At 32.8% G+C, this 23,939-nt stretch overlaps 1 protein-coding gene across 11 annotated transcripts in view; it reads right to left on the bottom strand.

The window, feature by feature from the left end:
• ELAVL2 (ELAV like RNA binding protein 2) overlaps positions 1-23,939 on the bottom strand; it is a 177,377-nt gene that overhangs the window by 72,221 nt on the left and 81,217 nt on the right. For 6 of the 11 annotated variants that reach the window (XM_074208735.1, XM_074208737.1, XM_074208736.1 and 3 more), the window contains 2 exons: positions 16,840-16,930; positions 13,746-13,989 (listed from right to left, as the gene is read on the bottom strand). In XM_074208735.1, coding sequence (XP_074064836.1) covers positions 13,746-13,989; positions 16,840-16,911 — 316 coding nt within the window. In that variant the 5' untranslated portion in view covers positions 16,912-16,930. The remainder of the gene's footprint in view (positions 1-13,745; positions 13,990-16,839; positions 16,931-23,939) is intronic. The other 5 variants (XM_074208743.1, XM_074208742.1, XM_074208744.1 and 2 more) reach the window with 1 other exon arrangement.

Here is a 23,939-nt window from a genome sequence, read left to right as displayed (position 1 = left end):
CCACATGCTCAAAAATATTTACAGCAGTTCTTTTTGTAGTGGCACAGAATTAGAAATTGAGGGCTGGCTAAACAAGCATATGAATGTCATGGAATACTATTGTTCTCCAAGAAATTGTGAGTGGTTCAATTTTAGAGAAACGTGTAAAGAATTACATGAACTGATGCTGAGCAAAGGGAACAGAACCTAAAAGATCATTGTTCAATTAACAACATGTGACTTGATCAACTATGATGGATGCAGCACCTCTAAGCAGTTCCTAGACCTCAAATGGTTGTCTATTATGGACACCATCCACATTCAGAGGGAAAAAATAAGTACAAAAATAATTTGAAAATTTTATAAGATCTTTAGACTAGCATCTGAGACAGTCATTTACTCTAAATGATTGACTGAGAACTGAAAAATAAAGTCTCACGCTGACAATTTGATGTTAAGACTTCAATCTCAAGAAATTCACTCATACAAGCAAATACTGATGACAACTAAAACTATAGGTGTTATTCAATCGTGGTTGACTGATCATGTCCCCACTTGGGGTTCTCTTGGCAAAGAAACAGAAGTAGTTTGTCATTTCCATTTCCAGCTCATTTTACCCATGAGGAAACTGAGGTACACAGGGTTAAGTGATATGCCCAGCATCTGAAATCACATAGAAACTCGGCCTTTCCTGATTTCAGACCTGTTTTTCTATTTACCATAGGACAAACCTAGTTACCCTAAGTATTTAGAGTATTTCTCCAGTCACTATAATTAGTGGGATAATCATTTTAATTATATTTTTACATGATTTTTCTAAGTTAAATGGCAAAGGAAATAACATTAAACAGCAAATCTACATCACAGTGTCACCCCACAGAGTTCAAGTTATAAGTAAAAATACTCACATATGTGTTGGACAATCATGCTAGTAGACGTTATCAACCTAGGAGTGAAAATAACCTGAATGGGCAATATATATGTGCATTATTATTCTATGCAATGAAAGACATGTAAACCTGACTATATCAATCATCTTGCTAAAAGTCAGGTATCTGTCTGATTGTTGGCTCGGGCACTCAACATTAGAAACTCAAATGAAGAAAGAGTATCAAATCTATAAAGTGATATGCCCATACATAAAGAATCTGAAATTACTCTGTATACTTTTTCCACATACAGATCATTATACTTCTATATCCTACTAGATAGTCTTTTGAATATGCCAAACCATTAATTTTCTGTGGCCAAATTCATGATACATCCCATTAAACCAAACTAGCAGGGTTCCTGAACAACCGACATTACAGGTTCATACTCCAATGAGCTTGAGTCACAATAATGCTTTTCCTTTCACAATCATAATTTTCAATTTCAGTCAATAAAACTTCAAGACAGTCCCTCTCCCCTCCCCCAAAAGTAAGTTAAATGACTTACATTTGGAATTAGAACAGACCTTTTAAAAGAATCATTACAAAAGTTGAAAGGGGAAAGTTTTCAAAGTAACATAAGATAGAACAGCAAAAGTTATTCTGAGTTCCACAATGTACAGAGAAAGAAGAAAACTGAAAAAGGTCTGGAAAAGAATGGAATTAACTGTTTTGAGAACAATCATAGGGCTTGTGTATTACTCAGGGTTCAAACACAAACTCTCTAAGAATTTTAACTCCCTTAATCCATGGCATAGATTTTCTTAAATTTGAATGTAAATCTTAACCTACTCTGGGGTTGAGCCTTTCCTTGATCAATGAACTGCTATTAATTTTCCACCAGAAAAATACTCTAACCAAAACACCCATTTCCCCAAATATTAACTTAAAAACCATGTTATGTTGATGGTTTGAGGTATGCTGATTATGTTCATGATGTAGAACTCAAATTTTTCCTCTAAACTATTTCCTTGGCAGAACGTCGAAGAACATGAGAGAGCTTTGAGAAATGAACTGATGTCAGTTTAACTGAACCAAAGGAAACCATTTCTTATGTTTTGTAAAATATTGTATGTTGGGCTAGGCAAGATCAAATAAGAAAATAAGACACTCCCATAAGAAATATATCAGTTTACGATAGAAAGAAGTTATTGTATTTACTTGACCCAAGTCGTTGAAATTTTTGAATCAGAACCGTTTTCATCACTTTCAGAAAATCCCAATGCAGAGACTGCCAGTTATCAATGCAGACCAGCATCTGCTTAGGCATTTATAATCTCAAAAGATGTACATTACTGATGTTGTTGTGTCCCTGGAGTAAGAAGGACCTGAGTTCAAATCCAGTCTTAGACACAATAATTACCTAGTTGTGTGATCTTGGATAAGTTAGTTAACCTCAAAAAAAAAAAAAACCCCACAAACCCAGAAGAATTCTTTTTAAGCAGCTTTTAGTATACATTGAAGGTACTTAAACAAGTATTTTTGTACCTCTTCAAAAATAAGAATTATATAGTCCCTCTTTCATTTTATTTTTGGAAGCAGAACATTAGGGGATGGCAGGAGACTAAAGGTCTATAAATCTAATTGTGAGTTTTTGTTTGTGATTATAAATCAAATAATAGCTCAGATTTATGCAGCTCTCTTAAAACACTCCTCTCTCTGTGGTAGCCTCATAAACTAGCATGATATTTTTGTACAGGAAATAAAAATCACAGAAGTTATAGGTCAAATTCCAAGTCAAGGCAATGTAACAGTTGTTGACAGAATCTTTAACTGTAACCTAAAACTGTATTGTTTTACCTAGGAACACCTATTCTATGTACTATTGATCTTCTAGTATTATTTGTTCCATCAAAGGATGGAGAAATCTATATACCATCAATTGAGAGTTTGAAGAAAACAAACTGAAAAACAAGTGAAAATTTGGAATAGAATTTGACCCTTATACAAATTAATGAGCTTTAGAAGTAAAAGAAACAAGCATTTATTAAGTACCTCTATGCCAATCACTATGCTAAGTACATAATCTTATTTGATTCTTAAAATTCCAGGAGGTTAAGTACAATTACTATCCCTATTTTACAGCTGGGAAAACTGAGGCAGGTGAGGTTAAATAATTTGTCTAAGGTTGAACAACTAGTTAAGCCTTAACTGGTTAAGTTTGCATTTAGGTCTTCTTATTCAAGGCCCCGTATCCTAGAAAACAAGTTATCTTGCTGATGTGAATTACTGATGTGGAATCTGTGATGCCTTTGCCCTTGCAGCCCAACATATTACATCTTTACTTTGGAACCTAGCATCCATTCATTGGAGCAAAGACAATTTTTTTTTTTTTTACTTTGGGCAAACCATAATTTCCCTGGACTTAAATTTATTCACCTGTACAATGAGGGAATTGAATTATATGGTCACTGGTCTGCAAAGCATTTTTTGGTTTAGGCCCATAATTTAAGTATTACAAGTGTCTTCCTCCTTTTAAATATAATAAAACTGAGGTTCAAAAAGATTGACTTGCCAAGGTAACACAACTAGTAAATGTCATAGATAGGATTTGAATCTAGAGCTTACTGAAAGGACTCTTAAGTACAGAATTCTACCCACCATTCTATATAAGGAGGCTTTCTCACCCAACTAGTACCACTAGCAAGAATCTCTAATTTTTTTTATTCAAGGCTTATCCTTACTGTTCATTGTTTCTTTGCAAACCAAGATAAATGGGAAACAAAAGAAGTAAATGGTTGAACTATTACAAGAAGAGTCTGTTGCAGATTCTCATATCAGACCCAGAAGAAAAACAGTAGAGTCAGAATACCGAATTTTAATCTGGTCCCAGCTCCTCATTCCCGGTATAACTTAGCAAAAAATATCTAGCACCTTGCTATGCCTCAGTTTCCTCATCTGTAAAATAAAGGAATTAAGACTCAAAATCTTAAAAAGTCCCCTCCAAGACTAAACTTATGATTTTGACTTCTTGTCTACCTGTCTCTTTTAATGTCTTTTTGTTGTTATTGTTTTTGATTTGTTTCAGTTGTATCTGACTCCCCATGATTACAATTTTTAGCAAAAGTACTGGAGGAATTTGCCATTTCCTTTTACCACTCATTTTACAGATTAAGAAATTTAGTTAATCAGGGTTGAGTCTGTAAATGGGTTTTTTTTTTTGTTTTGTTTTTGGCAAGGCAATACTATTAAGTGAGTAGCTTGAGAAAATAACAGCTAAGTTAAAATATCAAGTGTCAATGGCCAAATCTGAACTCAGGTCCAACTGACTCCAGGGTCAGGACTCTATCCCACCATGCCACATTGTTGCCTCAACTAATGTTTTAAAAAATATTTTGATAACTATCATTATAAAACTGGTTTCCATTCCATCCTGATGTTTTATGTGTTTAAAAACATTACTGTAAGAAGTAATCTATAGGTTTTAACAGACTGCAAAAGGGAGCCATGGAAGAAAAAGTTAGGAACTATTGAATTCTATGTTAAAATGCTGTAAAAATTTAAAGCATACTACTTGTAATAAAACCAGGGAATAATTGATTGTTTCACTGCATCAAGTCATGGCAGGTAAGTACTGGAAGAACTTAGACATTTTAAATGAATTAATGATTCAAAGAACAAATAGGAAGTGCCCTATTGTCACCATTATGTCACATCTAATGATAAACACATATTTAACACTTCAGTCATCATCATTTTTACCTTCTCATATACTTTTGACATGCAGTCCACACATATAGAGAAAGGCAATCCCTGTAAATTACCCTATTTTTCTTTTGAAATATTTCTCAGATTTCCTTATTCTTCACCAATAACTCATTTAAATTAGTTATGACCAGAGATACCAAATACCAAAGACCTTCTTTTTATATTTTGGCTATAAGCATTACAAAATAGTGATTGGTATATATAGTAAAGACCTCATTATTAATGTTTCTGAGGCATGGATTACTAACACAATAATTTTGCTTTTAATCAAAAAAATTTTTAAATTTGTGATTTAAAATATTAAGTTGATATTCTACAAAATACTTAAAATGAGATGTTGACTTATAATTTGAACTATATGTCTAATAATAATAATGATGATGATGATGTTTATCCTTCCTTTTTGAATCAGACCATGAGCTCAGGAAGGTAATGCCATGACAAGCACATGAACTAAATTTGAGTGAGGGGGATGCTGTACAATGTCACGGTCTCATTTGCTCCTTAAGAGCCATCTGGGTTCAGTGGCCAGATATGAATCAGAAGGACTGGAAAAGGTCCTGGATGTGAGGGTCCCACAGCTAGGAAGTGTCAGAGACTGGATTCAAACTCCTATCCTCCTGATTCCAAGGCCAGTGCCCTATCCACTGCACCATCTAGCTGTCCTATATCTGCCTAAGATATCTTGGGATTCCCCTATTTTCTTTTATCTCTCTTATTTCATTTTACTATTTTACTTTTTTTATTTTACTAATCTAACCAACTATATTTTAGTATTACCAAATGCTATATAGAAGGATATTAAGTGTTAAGAAGGATGCTTGGTTCAATTCTTAGCTGAAGTATAAATTTCTTTTGAAAGCATCTCCAAGTAGTTATTAAGTCTCCATCAAAAAATCTCATGAGGCAACATGTTCCAACTTTGCAGAGTTGATTATTAAATGTCTCTGTTGGGCTAAAATATAAAATATAAATCATAAAATATAAAATATACCTGCCTTGACACCAAAGTGCATCATGGATTTAAGATTTATAAATTCATGATAATCTTTATTTATTTGTCCCATAGTACTTTCACTTTTTTATAAAAGTCTGAGCTCAGTCTTACAAATCACTTTAGACCTCAACTTCCCTTTCTGACTTTCAGATTCATGATTATAATTTTAGAAAATCCCTGTTTTTTAAATTGTCTATTCTTTTAAACTCTTGAGTTACAGGATCATGGCTATCTTTTCTCTCAACTTTAAGACATCTGTGTTACTGATTTTGGATTATTCACCTAAATTCTGTCAAATTGTGAAAGTTGGGATGATTTCCTTGCAGGCATCTTGATATGCAGAATTATGTCTCTCCTTTCATTTGAATTTCTCTGAAATAGGTATTCATTCTCAAGTGTCAGCTGTAAGTTTAACCCTTAACCTGAGGTGCTAAGCACCCTCACTCAAAAACAATTTTCATTTAGACATCATTTTAGTATTTTTACAAAATGTGTTATACACATTAACCTACTTGAGCTTCACAAAATCCCTGGGAGTCATTACAAAAAGCATTTTAAAGATAGGAAATCAGTTTTGGAGAGACTAGCTTAAGAACAGTTAATATTGGCTTCCACCCTTCCTTTGGCATGCACATATGCACACATATATGAATGAATGCATGTAAACCTATTTATTTCAAGTCACACCTCTGATATGGTATGTGCTCTGCTGGAAACTAAGACTAAACAACTGCAAAAGAAGAGACAGGATTTCCTTGTTTGCAATGAAATTCTAGTTACAACTCTGGCACTAAGCCATTTGCAATATTGCTTAGTAATTTGTGCTGATTTTCATATATCCATTCTGAGTTATATTTTAAAAAAGTATAAATAAAAAATAGCAGTGTTTTTCAACCCAAATGCCGGACAGTAAAAATGGAAAAGTTATTTGGGAGAGAAGCTTAAGAGGGACAAAGAGGGACAGATCTACCTCGCAGGTAAAGACAATGATCCTTCACAGCTGCTCATAAAATATAACAGCTATAATCATAATAATAATAGTCAAACTAAGTTGTTGTTTGTCCTTTGTTCTTGAAGAAGACCATGGGCTCAGGGAGGTGATGCCATGACAAGCAAGTGTACTGGATTTGAGTGATGGGGTGCTCTATTAAATCATCAACTTCATATTCTCCTCTGGGTCACTAGGTCCAATGGCCAGTTATGGATCAGGATTGAGTGGGGAAGGCCCTGGATGTCAGACAGTCAGGATTAAGTGACTTGTGCCCAGGGTCTCACAGCTTCTAATAGCAAGTATCTATTAATTGTCTGAGTCCAAATTTGAACTCGGGTCCTCCTGATTCCAAGGCTGGTGTTCTATCCACAGTCCCACCAAGTTGTGCCCTTAACTCAGGGACATAACAAAGTACCTTATTTATCTTCAGCTACTGATAAGCCAAATATTTCCTGACTATCAATATGTAGGATTTGGTGAGACAATATTACGAAGTCATCTAAAATACTAAATACATTTAAAGTATTATTATTATTTAAAGTACCCCACCCTAAAGTAATTGAAAGTAGAAAGCAGGAGTGGGGTACAAGGAAGGAAAATATTAGCTCTGACTCAATGAACAGACAATCCTACTTGGGAGACAAACATAGGGATAAAATTGGGTAGTAAATTATAAACGTGAACAGCCAAGCATCTCAAGATGTGAAATTAACTCCCGCTATTTATTTTTCTGAATAGGTCACAAAATGGGCCAATGAGTTATGTTTGGAATTAAGATTCTTTAACAAAGTTGACATGCATATGTGCTGACAATAATATACAATTGTTAAAAATCACTGACCTTTTAAAAACTTTTAACTATGAACTGAGTAAGAGATTAAGTTTTAATAAAAAAAAATTAAGGGCTAAAAATTTTATTAATCTACCTACTAGATTAATAATAGGAAAGTTCTTAAAGGAAATTGGTGAATCTGAAAGCTTGATCAAGTTATCTTTCTAATGCATAATATCATATGCAATTTCTTAATAACAATTATGCAAATAATTCTAATTAAATATCCATTTTTATAAAATATTCTTATGGATATCTTTAAATGAAATACCTAAATGAAAAAAATTAGACCAAAGAATCTTTCAATTCAGGTGAAATTCAGAAAAATCTACCTTAACTGACCTGACTCTACAGGACCCTTGTTTTAACTAAATAATGCATCTCCTCCAGCATATCACATACTATTCTATAAAGAAAAGTGATCCAAAGGCTATTTTATTTTATCACTAAGCAAATGACAGTTTCTTTCAAACTGTTCAAGTAACTACAAAATGTATTCATGCAAAACTTTAAGTGTAATTATTTTAAAACAAGGCACTCAATTATTACTCTCCCCCATAACTTCTTATCCCCATAACTTCTCCATCCCTACCAAAAATATATCTGAAGATTATGTTGAATGAGGGTATGATCACATTGCTCCCAAAGAGATCATTAGCATCCCAGAAAAGTAAAGTAGATGTTTTTTTAAGTGTACTCTATCTGCAATGTTTCAAGATGGCTAAGAAAAATTATGGGCTTTAAACATATTAAAATGCATTTTTAAAAACTTTTCAATGGGAAGAATACAAGGAAAAAGACAAAATAAGAGGAAATGAGTTTTAATTACAGCACAAAAGATTAAACTTTGCTTTTATTACTTAAAATATTTTATAGAGATTTTACATAGTTGATATAGAATTTGTAGATTCAGAACTGGAAACCTTAGAAAACTTCCAAATTCGATTCTTTCCCTTTTTCTGCAGAGGAAACTGAAATCACTTAAATGAATAGCTTAAGTAATTTGTCTAAGATCTCAAAAGCTGATGATAGAGCCAGAAATAAAACAGTGATATTTAAAATCTCCATTACCTAGGTGAAAAATTTCTCATCTCTAATGAAAAACTTTTGAATCCCTACTTAACTGTGTACAGAATTGAACAAATCCAATAATTATCAAATAGTCCAAAAGGATGCACCTAATTCTAGTATTCTATTATTTCTGAAGTTATAATCACTGTTTTAGACCAGGGCCAAAGCCACTTAAGTGATGTAATAACTCTAAAACTAAATGCAGATAAACTGCCTGGCTTATTTAGCTTTACCAAGTCTTAAGTAGAATAGAAAAGAGGTCTCCAAAAGGATAGTGTCTACCTCCTATACAATTTTTTACTATTTTTCTACAAGAGTTGGTCAACCTTTGTCTTTAGTTCACATATAGAAAAAACGTCAGAACTAGTAAGGAATCTAGAGGTACTTTATTCTAAAACCAAAATGTTACAAATATATACATGAGATTTTGGTGATTTGTCCAGTCACCCAGTTTTAGTTAAAGGGAAAGTAAAGTACAGAATCCATGCTTTTTTTCCTATCACAGTTCTGTTTTCTTATACTTACCTGATATCTTAACTTTTAATGCCCTTCAATTATCTTTTATTTATTTGAATTCATTTTATCTTTTATTAATCATATGATCATAGTATTTACTTGTTAAATCTAATAAATAGTAAATTCCTTACGAAAAGGATATTTTTCTTTGTATTTGTGTACATATGCTTAGCAAAGTACCTGGCACAATACCAGAAACATATGCCTTAATTAAGGTAGCAGTAATGTGAATAAAGAGATATGGTAGCATGTGATATATGTTATACAGGTAGAAATTGAAAGATTTATCAAATTTGATTTGTGGATTAAGCATGACGATAACAAAACTGATCATTTAAAAGACTGGCAGTACCTTCTTCAGAAATTTAAAAGAAATAGGCTGGGAAGGAAACTAATGAGTTTTGCTTTAAACAGTTTGAGTTTGAGGTGCCTCTGAGTCATCCAGTTTGAATTGTCCAATTGGTAATGTAAGACTGAAACACAGGGGAGTGAAGGAGTAGATATATAGATCTGAAAACCATCTGCACATTAGTAATTTAACCCAGGAGAGCTGATAGAGTTATCAAAAGCGAGGAAAAATAGAAGGCAGTCTAGATGGAAAGCCTTTAGATATACTCTTAAGCAAAGGAGTATGAGATAGATGATGAGTCAACAAGTAGACTGGGAAGATATGAATTATGAATTATCATCTGTATATATACTAATGCTGTGAACAAACTGAAACATTAGAGTCTATCCTGGAAGAAACTGTACCCCAAATAAAAACAAGAGTAAATTCTAAGAATGATAAATGATTTTAACCATCAATATTTTGGGGGGGAAATTACAGAAATCAACACAAGATCCTCTTCTTCCAGTTTTGGTTTGACTAATCAACTTGGTTTACTGGAGTTCCTTTCTCAGGAAACTAAGTGGGTATAGGGATGGAAAACTCTTATCTGTAACTTCCAGGTAATAGTTTAAAGTTGAAATATCCATTTATCCACCTGCATGATGTTTTAGTGTTCATTTGGTTAGAAATAACACACACTAGGAGTACTGGGATTGGGAATAGGAAGAATGGGGGGAAACTGAGGTTATTTTTTCACATCTGAAACATGGAAAATCAGGTTTTCACATATGTGATATGGTTGTCCTGTCACAACTCTTTGCTTCTAATATGAGATATGCTTTAGCCTAGTCAGTTGGAATGGTATACCTCCAGAAGTCAGGAAAGCAAATTAAATTCTTTTAATTCACAGGTGTCAAAATTGCTGTCCAAGGGCTAGAGAATCAGGTTAAAATGTAACTGAGAAATGTTTAACAAAGCAATTAAAAATACAATACGGCACATATAATGTGAAACCATTATTTTCCATGTTACCATGCAGTTACTGGGATCCTTTATATTTGAACCTGAAACTACCAAGACAATCATTTAAAAGTCTAAAAGAGGGATGAAATATAACATCTGTGATTACTGAGACAATTAAAGATCCTTTGGCTCCAAAAGAATCTAAGACAGAAACAAGCTATGGATAGGGGAATTCAACTCCAAGAGTGTTTATTTCAGCCCAGCAAAGATCAGGATAAGCATAAATTGTGATTCAAAAGTTAAGGATTAATGAAGAAAAAGATTCAATTATACTTGAGACTAAGTTTCTTTGTCTCTATCACTTATAAACCTGTTTTTTTGTGTTTTTTAAGTTCAACTCTTAGGAAGGCCATTGATAAACTGTAGAAAACTCGAGAGAATATAATAAAAACTTCAAGACAAGGACATAAAAAGGAATGAGAATGCTCTGCTCATGAGAGGAAAAGTAGATACAGGTAGTATCTAGCTAGTATACTAGCTAGTCTTCAGTTATTTTAAGGAATGTCAAGTGGAAGGAAATTAAATTAAATTTCTCCTGCTTGGCCCCAGAGGGGAAAACCAGAAGAAATGGTAGAAGTTTCAGACATTGGTCCAAATATAAAAAGGAATCTGAATCTAATCAGAAATGGAATGGGACTGCTTCCAGAGAGAGAGACTTACCCTTCATTTTGTCATCCACCTAAGATAGCTAATGCTATCAAAAAGATTTTTACAAAAGTATAGGTTGAACTAGATAACCTCCAATTCTATCCGTTCTTACATTCTTTTAGAAAAACCTGGCTTGAATAGACAAGAAAAAAAATCATCATTCTGATAATTTCCAAATATCTTTTGACTCCTAATGGCAGCATTTCTTTCTGTTCTGGTGAACCTCTATTTGCCTCAGCGTCCTCATTTGTAACATCATAATAATTATGGTACCTACCTAATGAGGACCAAGATAACTCACTGAGCATAAAATAAACACTATACAAAGTAAATAAAAGCTATTATCAGTAGTTCTCAATTTAAATGTAATATAATCTATTATAGATATTATAAATAACAGTATAATGTAATTTGTTAGTATTTTGGAATAAATCTTGGAAAAATGATAGTTAATTGACTAAATTTATTAAACTAGCAAATGTTTTACAGCTTGGAAAACAATACATATTGAATCTACATAGAATATTGTTGAAATTTTGAAGGATTCAATGTCTTGGTTAATGTAGAATTATGAGAAATAAAACGTCAAATAAAATATATATAACATTGATAAAATGAGAAGGGAGCGTAAGTCAGTTAAACTACATAAATATCAAAAATGTCTCCTTTTCCTCCCCTCTCTGAAACAAATTTCTTCACAAATTGAAAAAAGGTTGTCAACTCTTCCCATGCTACAGGGAATGTTGTTAAGTAAAAGAAAATTTCCTAATTATTTCTACACAATATTCATAAATTGTGAACAATTTCCCCTACCAATGTCCCTAAATATTTCTGCAACTTACCTATATCTCACTCCCTCCCCCCCACAAAAAAGGATTCCAAGGTGAACTGACCTGTATGTACCTCTAAAAGGAGAACAAAATAAAAGAACAGACCTAAAGAAAAAAGACTAATAAAACAGGAAATGTTCAAAATGCTACATAAGCAATTTGCATTCCCATGCTGTATTTACTCACCCCATTACAAGAGCATGAAATAAGGTCATGATTCTCTAGAGTCCTAATGTGTGTGTATACATAGAGTTTATCACGGCTCAAAGCACAAGTGTAAAGTCAGCTTTCATGACCCTCTTCATCTTCCAACTATTATATAATGTACATCCTAGTAAGGGGGAATATGTTCAATCCTTGGTCTTCAACTTACAATACTCCTAAAGCTTCTGAAAAGCAATCTAAGAGTACAGAATGAGAACTGCAATGCCAGTATTTTCATGTGCATCCAAACTGATCAGTGGGAAGGAAGAGAGAGTATCAGAGGTTTGAAACTTAGTTGTCTTTTTTTAAAGGCAGGTATTAAGTTCAGATTTTCTATTTTTCCATTCATACCGTTCATTTTGGTTTCCTTTTGTTTTGCCAGAGACTATTAGGAAAACATGGTTTGGTGAATATATCTTACTTCATATTTTTTCTTCTAGGTAATCAAGAAAGAAAAATAAGAAAAGGAGAACTAACTCTCCATTTATTTGAAATATGATGTAGATTCAGACACTCTATGTCCTTGCCCTATTTCTTATTCTTATTTCCACTTGCCAACATTTTGATTGCCTTGTTAACATGAACACAAGAAAAGAGACATACAAAAGTACAAATTATATTTTGTCATAACTTTATAATAGTTCGGGTAAAAGTTTTGAAGAGAAATTAAGTTAACTGAATTAAATCTTAAGGAAGGGTGTGTTCATGATTTCATCCTTGTTTATTTCTCATACTTAATCTCTTAGTATTCTGAGTCTCTATAACCTTGTATACATAAACAATATCCCCCCCAAAAAATGCTAAGGGAGAATAATCTGGCTAATTTGTTTTACCAGTTCTTTATTTAAGCAAGAGGAAAAGAGAAGTTAATTCCTTTATAACTTGCAAAATTCTACCTTTCCTACCCTTTTCTCTCTCTTGTACTTCCCTTTCTAAATTGATGGGGGGGGGTCAAGGAGGGAGAAAATGTAATGTCTTCAGGGAGGCAAAGGGCAGTTACTACTAAGAAGCCACAATAAACATGGAATCCAAAAATATACAGTGAAAAATACAAAGAATGTTACGTTTCCCCAGTCAGAAGTAGTATACAGCTGCATCTGTTCCTGCTAAATAAAGTCTAAGATGAGAGCATTTATGCAGTATTTTCCAAGAATTAAGTGCAACAGTTTTTTAATGTGACAACTTAAGAGCTAACTAAATGCAAATCAAATCAAATTAATATTTATTGTTCAATCACTTTACACAAAAGCAAAATAAATGTTTCTACATGCTTTAGCCCATACATTACCAAAAACTAGAATAGTAGAAACTTCAAGAAAGGACAAATAAAAAAGGGGGAAAAAAAAGAGTGACAAAGCAAGCATGTCCTCCTTCATATTCCACAACAGAGATTCTGAAGCAGATATCCAACCTGGTAAGTTCAAAAAAGAAAATCTGGGCAAAAGAGCATCTTCTATCCTTTTCAAAATCATATTTTTACCATTGATCCTGGATGATATTAAGACCCAATTAATAAACATGTGGTTCAATTGCCACTTGGCTGAATTTGATGCTATTGTTAAGAAGGAAAAAACCAAATGGTGTAAACTCTTAGAATGATATGATTTACAAGCAAGTAAATCAATCTATGTCCTCCCACTTCTAAACATACTCTTCTAATAGGAAACTAGCTATATCACTACATACCTGTTATTTTGTCTCTTACAAGCTTACAGGACTCTATTTCACCAATGCTCCCAAAGAGGCTTTTCAGCTCCTCCTGTGTCATGTTCTGAGGAAGGTAGTTGACTATTAAATTAGTCTTGCTGTCCTCTGTGTTCCCAGAGTCAACTGGTGATGAGCAGTTGTTGTTTATGGTGGTTGGACCATTCGCTGTGTTATTACAAGTTGGCCCATTAGACAGTTGTGTTTCCATGGCAGCAATTACCTGCTAAAAACAGAAAATAAGAAATGTCAGAATTCATATTTCACAATCTATTAAATGAGATTCCAGCCAAGAATTTAAAGACATGTCACTAAACACAACTTGTACTGTCAAAAATTACAATAAAGCCACAATACCCACAATTTCCCATCAGCTATGGAAATATACTTTTAACATTACACATTACTTACGACACACACATGTGTATTGCTGTGCATGCATTTAAGATCAGAACAAATTACTAAATTAAACATTCGTTATCACATTCTGGGATCTATTTAGATATCCCTACTCACCTGGGACTTGCATGGACTCCAGATCAAGTTTGTTATTCTTAAACACACAAATTTAAAACTCATACCACAGATAGGTGGTATAAGGTGCTATAAAAACCTCCTAGCTTATGAAGAATTGGACGTGCTCCTTAGAATTTTAACTTTTATTCACTAACATGGATAAGCTTAAAAAATCAAAGTGGAAATAAATGCACATTTTTGTCAACATGTACTGTTTTGGTTACATATTGAAAAGTTTTTGATTGACAAGTGTTCTGTAACTATCCTGCCTGTGAGTTGAAAGGAAGGGGAAAAAATTCATGAACGTAGTACTTTAGGCAGTGGAATAGCATCTGAATGGAAGTTTAGGGGAAAAAAGTATGGAATACTGTTTCCACTCTATTAAACTAATAACCCTTTCCACAATTTGAGTTAAGGAAAAAAAATAGCACCTAACAATTCTCACCCACCAAGCTAATGTCAACTGGTCTACAGTGTCAAAATAAAATCTCTACACAATTAAAGTTGGCATTTGGGGTTGATACTAAGAAAACTGTAGTTCACACATGCACAAAAACAAAAAAACAACACAATGAAAATAAGTCAACTTTTAAAGAGGATAAATGTGAGTAAAAGGCAACTACAAACTTCAAATGTGCTAGACAATTATCAATGTTGGCCAATAGAGACCCAGACTATTAAGAATTCTCAAAATTTAATGAGGTCAAGCATTCAAAGCATCCAAGACCTGCAACTTTTCATACAGTGAAGAAACAATCCAGTTTTAAATTCTCCAAAAGGTATTTAGACACCCTAAAACAAATTAAAGTTTTAGGGTTCTTAAAATCCAAAGCTTTTTTTTTTTTGCAAGCATGGCCCCCTCCAAAGACATTCAATAAAATCTCTAGTTTCCAGAGAGATACAACCTCAAAAAATACGAAGTTCTGAATTACTGGGGATTTTAATTTGCAATGATAACTGAATTAAAAGAAAAAGAAACAGAAACAGAATTAAGGGAAGAGTATCAAAGTAAGAGAAAGAGAAAGGAAAATTGATAAGGGAAAGATAAAAGTAGTTTTAAATTATAGTACTTAATTTTTTTAAGGGAACTCCAATAAATAAGCAAAACACTCATATCCAAGTTGGCCTTAAAGCAGGAAGCATTGAACATGGTCTAGAATCAATAATAACATAATTAAACCAACACTGAAAGCCTGGCTCCTTCTAAGTGCCAGCACCTCCAAACCTTTGTTATCTCTTCTCCAAGAAGGGAATTCTTTTGTCTATTCTATATATACTTCCTTCACAGGAATACTGAGGATAGGAAAAAAAAAAATAAAAAAATAAAACATTTAAGAAGCACCTGAAACACTTCGGGAGAAGGGACTATTACTACTACTACTACTACTACTACTACTACTACCCCACCACCACCATCATCATCATCATCACCACCATTACCACCACCACTATAAGTAATTATGGATGTTGTACTTTTTAGTATGAAATATAATAAATTTGATAAATTGAGAAGTGTGTTTCTACATAATCCTAATCAATAATTTTGCATAACAATGTCGTTCCAAACTGTCCCCAAAACACTCTCTACAAACTATCCCCCCCCAAAAGAAAACCAAAAATGAAGACCTACTTTTTAAGTAAGTTAACCCTTTCCTTTCACCTATCAAATTAATGAACTTCAAAGAGTTACCAAGGCCAATTTTTAAAAATAACTATACAAAAACAAACAAACAAAAACCCACCTGCTGTTCTTCTATTAGTTTATATGAAAGAACTATTGGGTCCCAAATGTTAGATTGTGTCTAAAGCTCACTGGGAAAGTGTTTAAAATATAAAGTATTCACTGATTGAAATTAGCAGAATTTAGCAAGGACAACAAACAATCCGTACTTAATTGCACAATTATTTTCATGTTCAGGTGGCAAGAATGAGATCCTAAGCCAACATTCAAGTGAACAGCTGCAGTAGGCTGTGCACGCTGAAAATTACAGCATTTCTCAGTTATAGAACCATCTGCTCAGAATAAAATGATACTAATGTGCTATATTTTACAAATAATGCATATTCCATTGATAGGCTCAACACAACTGTTCACAGAATGAGAACTTGTTCAGCAGTTAATAGGCAAATGATTTCAGCCAGAAAAAAAAAATTTAAAATAATTTGTATTGAACTATCAAGTTTTATCAATAACCTCAAAATTCAGTAACCAAAAAAATACATAGTGAAACAGAATGCAAGTTACTGTAACTTAGTATTCAGACCATACCAAAACTTTTTTGTTCAAAACTTTACACTCTTTTCTTTGAATCTGCAACCAAAACCTAATTCAGATTACAAATTACACAAGTGTGATTCTAATTCTACATTTATCACCATATTAAAAATTGCAATGTGCTCAAAATCCTAAGCAGGGCCATACAAAATGGGCTGAAATGTAAAAACATACATACATAGTATTCATCAAATGAAAGATTGGCAAGTGTTTGGTATGGCCTCAGCACTACTGCAACATGCTAAAAAAAAATAGCCTACAGAATTTAAGAAAAATCCCACAGACCCCAGTCCAAGGCTCTGCTGCCCACGAACCACTTCTAAGCAGAGAAGCCACATCACACAGTCTGACTGCCATGTTAGTTTGGAGTTGCCGTCTGCAATATGGACACAAAAAGTACCGTATGTTAGATTAGCAAGATAATGCAACAAATCAGTTTGTACAAATTTACAGTAATTGTATTTATATTCCCAGCACGTCCATGCAGTGTGGCTTAATTGAATTTGAGGCAATTCCAATCTAATCTTTCCAAATTCAGTTTAATGTGTACTTTTCTTGCACAAAAATAAGCATTTTAATTAAAAGCCTGATTTAAAAGTAGTATTAACTAGTTATCTTGGCATCTATCTTGACACACTACCTTAAACAACATCTAGAGAAACATTGTGCTACTCTTTAAAATTTTAGAATATAAAAACGAGGGGAAAGGTAATGTGCATGAGTTAATATTACAATGATGAAAGTGGTCATGCAATTGTGTAAAGTTTCCCTGTAAAATATACTTAAAAGCTCTGCCACATCTTTCCCAAATACTGAAAGGATATTAAGAAAATAGTTATGAGAAGAAGTTCCATTAGAAAAAAAAAATATTTTTTGTCCTGGGACTTAAAATTAAGAATGAGTCAAAACCCCATGAAGACATTTTGCCACTATAATCAAACTGATTTCTTTTAACATTTTCACTGAGAATTATTCACATATACAGAGACAGTAAAATCAGCATCTTTCAATTGGAATAACTGGACCAAAAAATAGGAATGTTTAGAGTAATGCTTGAATTGGATATCAGCTTCGTCCCTGAACACACAGAGTGATCATTTTTTAATATGTAAATTGCAAACCCAGCACGATTGGAAATTAGCACTGCTATGAGGCCTCCAATATAGTTAATGAGCCATTTACAACTTATTACAACTTTCCCAGAAACTAAACAGAGTCACAATATTGACACAAAATCTCAATTCTACTCTCTTCTGGCCACCCAGCTGTTCTTCTAAAGTAGGCCCACTTTTGAATGATATAATTTAGAAACATTAACCTAGGAACACGAGGCTTAACCCAAATTGCCCTGAGGTAATATGAGGACTACAAACTTCCTTGTCATGTATGAGCATATAAAGACTCTTCAACATAAACATGCATAACTACACACAGAGACCATATATTAGTGAAAATACATATACAATGTGTATACACATATACACTTTTACTATTACTGAAAAATAGTCTAATTTAACATTTTCACCATTGATAACTAAAAAATTTTAAATCTATTCTTCTGGAAATATGAATATTTTATATACCTAAGCTTTATAAAGAAGCTACTTGGCATAATAGATAGTTAATCTCAAAAATCAAGCATCCCTGAGTTCAAGACCTGCCTCTCATACAAACTGCCTGTGTGGTTGGTATTGGGCACAATTGCCTTAGGCAACTCTCTAAGCCTATATATTTAATGCTAATATAGTGGTGGGAAAAATTCTCACAGAGCCACATGTTCTTATGTTTCTAATAGGTATATAATGAAAAATTTTTTGCATATTCTTAACCTTTTAAACTCACTTTCAGAGAAAGGTCTGATCCTATGGTATACAAGAACAAATTAAAGTCTGAAAAAATACTAATTACATGTTATAAGAATTAATAATTAATGTGCTTATTAGGCACAAACATCTAAAAGAGTAGATGAAAGCCATTTCAACTCCAAGCTCAATACCACTTCATATTTGTTTAATGCTTTATTACTTATGAAATGTGTTTACATTAACTTTCCATTTGACCTTGAGAGCACCATGGTCAGGTAATTCAGAAAAGTTAACTAGTCCAAAATCATGCAATTACTTAATAGAAAAATCTAAAACTGTTAACTAATTCTATTAACAGCCTTGTCTCTTAATGTATATAATATACAGCACCAAAACACCTAGAGAAGATAATAGCCTAACTTTTTGACATTTAAGTTTCAAGAAAATATGAAACAGAATCAGATTAAATGTAAGAGGTTCAATTTCTATTCCATATGAGATTAAAAACCATGAGCTAATGTTGTCACACTTCTTTTGTTAGGGTCAATAAACAAGAAAAATAATTCCATATAAAGGCAGTGAAAAAAAAGAATTTGCTATACTTATACATTTTATGCATACTAGACATTCTTTCTAATCTAGTCACACTTGTAACTTTATTCAAAGTTATGAATAAATTGTGCACATGAATCTTACTTTTAATTTTGGACAAAAATTCTAACTTACTAAAAATGGCAAAGCTCTGTCCCTTTGACTAAAGGACATGAAATTTCATTCTTCAAAACGTGACATCAGCAACTTTGCTGAATTGGCTGCATAAAACTTCCTATGACTCTAAAATAAATACTTTGCACTAAAGAACAGCTGTATTTTGAGTTTATAACTTAGATGTATTAAGAAGCTGGGTGTCACCAATACAAGAAATATATTCAAGAAAAATGAAAATGTTCCCCAAAACCTTAGATTTTGTATTATTTTAATTTTTGCGGCCAGAAAAAAAAGAAAAACAAAACAAAAACTGGGTAGTCTATAGTAGTGATAGACCTTTAGGGCTTAGTTATATTCTGTAGATAATAGCTACAGAATCTCTCTCTAAAACTGTACTTGAAGTCATTCAGCTTCCCTATATCCATAACATGATATAGTATAAAACCAAAGTTTTAATGTCCTGACTTCAACTATGTTTGTCTGTCATTAATTTTTTTGAAAAAACATTGTGGAAAAATATATTTGCCTTTAAAAGTGTCAATTTCGGGGGGGGGGGGGGGATCTATATCCTTTTACCTGTCTTAACACATTTTCAAACAAAATAGTACAGACGGAGTTCCAGGGTGTTTGAAAAGCCAAAAACGGTTGTGATACATCAAATAAGTGTGTTTTGAGCAAGATGAATGCTGATGGTCTACTTTTTCCATAAACAAAGAGAAAGATAAAAGGAATGCAGATTCTGAAAGATTCCTTATGTTTAAATCTTTTGAGAAAGCTGAAGCCTATAAGAGTTAAGTGACCTGTCATAGGTATCTTAGTCAAGTGTCAGAAAACATACTAGGACCCCAAAATAAGTTATCCCTTCTATTTTATAGGAATTAGGGGTTACAGCACCTCCATGATATAGAAAATCAACATATAAGTTTTTATCCCTCCCGTTCTACCAGAGAAGAAGCATGAGGTTTTGGTTTTTTATTCCTTTGGGGGGTCTTGTAATATTTGAGTTAAGTATTTGATCATAGGTTCTGTGTCTGTGGCTTCCACAAAAAAATTCCTATTTAATTTCTTATTTCAACCTGCAACATAGAGAAACCTCAATGGGAAAAGTCATATTGTGGAAGGGATGCCTCTGTAAGCTCTCTGAAGAAATTGCATTTTTAGTCTTTATACCTGCAGGAAATAATGCACATAGTCAAATGAATGCTCAACTGACCATTCAGTGCTTCTAAATTTGTTTAAGAAAAGTTACTTTAGGGGTAGCTAAGCGGCACATTGGATAGAGCACCATGAATGGGGTTTTATATATTTCATATCTATATATGTATATGTTTGTGCAATTATGTGGATTTGTGTGTGTGTGTGTGTGTGTGTGTGTGTATATATATATATATAAAATATGTACACACATATTCAAATATATGCACAAATATTATACATACACACACTTATATACCCACACAAGGTTGTGTCTTGTGATGGAGCCATTTCAGGGCTCTAACACATAACATAACAAGACACAGCCTAAATGTTACACTATTAATTTAAAAAGAATGATTCCAGTGATTTCAGTAGACCTTTTATGGAAGACTAATGGGAAGACATGAAAATTACTACACAGGATACGATGCAAATGAATTGTCAAACATGGTTAAAAAGAGTCCATGGACCCAGAGCAATAATGAAATATTTCAAAAATTAAAATTATCCTTATGTCTCAAAGATGTGTTCCCTTTTAAAATTTAAGTTATTCTTTCTTTGGGGAAGGAAAGAAGCTTCAGATCATTCATGTGATCATTCATTCATGTAGGTACAGGAATTAATGTACCAAAAACTCTTAGCAAACATAGATCTATGCTTTGTCCGTTCAAATTAGCTTGAAAATTACTTTTGGAGGATTTATGGTACTTATTTTACTGTGTGGAGAAGTAAAAAATAGCTCAAAAAAACCTCTGGAAATATGGCAAGGAATCATCTATTAAGTTCCATTCCAAGGTGCCTAAGCACCACTCTGTTTCTAAGAGAAAATTGGTCTTTTTATAGATTTGAGAGCTTCCCACTCAATCTCAACCAATCTTTCTAATAGGAGAGTGAGGTTTTTTCTTGCATCCCTACAAAGTCCCCAGCCTTATATTTCTGCTGTAGCACCAACAGGGCTACAAAGGTTCATCAAAGAAAGAGAAGGAAGTGACTTTCTTTATGTCCATAGGACCCCACAGTGTAATATATGTCCTGCTAATGAATTCCTCTAACCCACTGAAAAAATTCCTGGGGTTTCATGAGCTCCTAAATCATAGAACTGTTACAGATTGGTAAATCCTTCCAATAAAGGAAAGATTCATTTAGAAATAAATCTGACAATCATTTATGCATTGCTCCAGGTTAGTAGTATACACAGAAAGGTAGAAGCAGCAAATAGTTAATTCATAGGTCATATTCAAAAAGGCATCAGTGATCGAAGTCAAAACATGTGCTACCAGTAACCTGTAGTGGTAGTTGAAGTGACTATAAAGTTCTCCATCTAGGGCAGGGTGGGGAATCTGTTTTCTGTCAAGGGCCAATTAGATATTGATATCATTCATGGATCATACAAAATTATCAAATTAAAAATGAGCCTCACTTTATTTGGTCAAACTTTAACTCCCTCCTATAAAGCTTCTAGATTGAATTTTGAGTCCCAACTGCAGTTGGCATTACAGCACCAGACCAAATGATTTCAAGGACCATAACTGGTCCTCAGGCCAGATGTCCTCATCCCTGGTCTGGGGAAAGATACCTCTATATTAAAATACTTATGTTTTGGGATGATAATCAACTATGATGGATTTGTTCATTTCAGGAGTACAATAATGAAAGACAATTTTAAAAGACTTGTGATGAAAAACATCACTCAGTCCAGAAAAGGAACTGAAGAGTTTAATACCAAGTTTAACTATCTTCAATTTTTTTCAAGTTGTCTTATGTCATCGCTTGTTCTTTCTAATGTTTTCTTTCATTTGGATTTGATTCTTTTCTCAAAATATGATCAATATGGATCTATGTTTAGCATGGTTGTAAATGCAGCTATTGTAGGTTGTAAATATATATTAGACTGCTGTCAGGGGGGAGGAGAAGGGAGTAAGTTAGAAAAATTGTAAAACTCAAAACCTTGCAACAAATGACTGGTAAAAACTATTGTTGCATGTAGTTGGAAAAACAAAATATTGTAAAAAAGGATTTATGTTTAATGGGAGATATTGTGTGTGTGTGTGTGTGTGTGTGTGTGTGTGTGTATAACATAATCACAAAACAAAATCAAAGCAAATAAAAATATCATTGATTGGAAAATGGTAGCAACTTGGAGGTTATTGCCACAGGCAGCAAAGGTAGTGCTTGAGTTGAGCTTTGAGCGAGACATAAAACTTAGTATGACATGAAGATGAATCTGAATTTTAAATAAAGTTATGAATGAATTTTCAATGTACCAACATGTCTTGGAAATGACCCTAGTTTCTCAAAGACTTACATTTACAAAAGACAAAATTTACAACATTTTTACAACCCTTGAATGATGCCAAAGACTGACTTCTGATTTCAATCCTTTTTACCCTTTATCATAACTGTCACCATGCTTACGTTTACCATTACATGACTCATCTTTATTTCAAAATCCTTTTAGCACATAATTTCACATTTATAAATTATAATTATAAATTCAAGTTTATATGTTGCTTACATTTCAGTTTAGCAAATCAGAAGATACTTTAATCCTATCATTAAACTGCTTCCAAAGCATAAATTAGGATAGATTATATATCAATTATAGCTAGTTTGCATATTTGTATTTGTCTCTGCCATTAGACTATGAGCTTCTTGAGGGCAGGAATTATCTTTTGCCCCTTTTTTGTATGCAAAGACTTAGCATAATGCCATAATGTATGGCAAATGGAGGGTATTTAATAACCTTAATGACTCACAAATTGTTTTAAAGTACTTTCTTGTATGCAGTTATTTTGATTTCAGATAGCTTCAATTTTCAAAGACGGCACCTGTTCATCTTGTAGTTATACCTTAATTTAGAGACTTATTTTTTTTATCTAGTTAGCCACTGTTCAATACACCAGCATTATATGAAAGGAATTTATCCTAAATAAAGCAATATTCAGAGTCAAATGAAAACTAAGTATATGTGTGTCTGTATTCAACAATGTTCTATAACTCTTCCCTTTTTCTAAAAGGAAACTTCTTTAGTAGTTTTAGGGATAAAATGGCTTGATTATTTATTTTAGTCAACTAAAACATCTAATCATACAGATTTCAGAAAATAATAATTCTTCTTTTATAATACAGAAAACAAACACTTTTAATACCTTCATGGTCATCATCTTTTGCTGTACTAGAGTTGCTCAAATCGTCAATCCATTAAAACAAATTATATTATCCATTTAAAAATCATTTATGAGAGTGACTAGTAGCATCACATCATACAAAAAAAAAGCATTTCATTGAACCTTCTTTAAATTTACAACTATTACTTCCCAGTGGGAACATAATTTTTTTTAAAAGGACTTCCATGGGTAAAAACATTCCTTATGAAGGTTTTCTCTCTCATTGAGCTCTTCATCAAAAAGCATTTAGCAATCAGAATTTTATAAACATTAGGCATTAATAATATAAAGACAAAATTGAAAGGATATTTGACTTCATGAGTCCATTCCATCTAAGGAAATAATTTATAAAGTAATGTAATATGTGTGAAATGTTAAATAATAATGCCAAAATACAACTGACTTAAGAATTAAAATCAAATTTTTTTCTACAAAGCACAATTTTTATTCCATATCATTTTAATAAATTTATTCTATAGTCTGGTCAGATATAGGCTCTGTTTACAAA

Source organism: Macrotis lagotis, chromosome X (assembly GCF_037893015.1).
Source record: "Macrotis lagotis isolate mMagLag1 chromosome X, bilby.v1.9.chrom.fasta, whole genome shotgun sequence".
Taxonomy (NCBI): Eukaryota; Metazoa; Chordata; class Mammalia; order Peramelemorphia; family Peramelidae; genus Macrotis; species Macrotis lagotis.
This window is presented reverse-complemented; position numbering and strand designations above follow the sequence as displayed.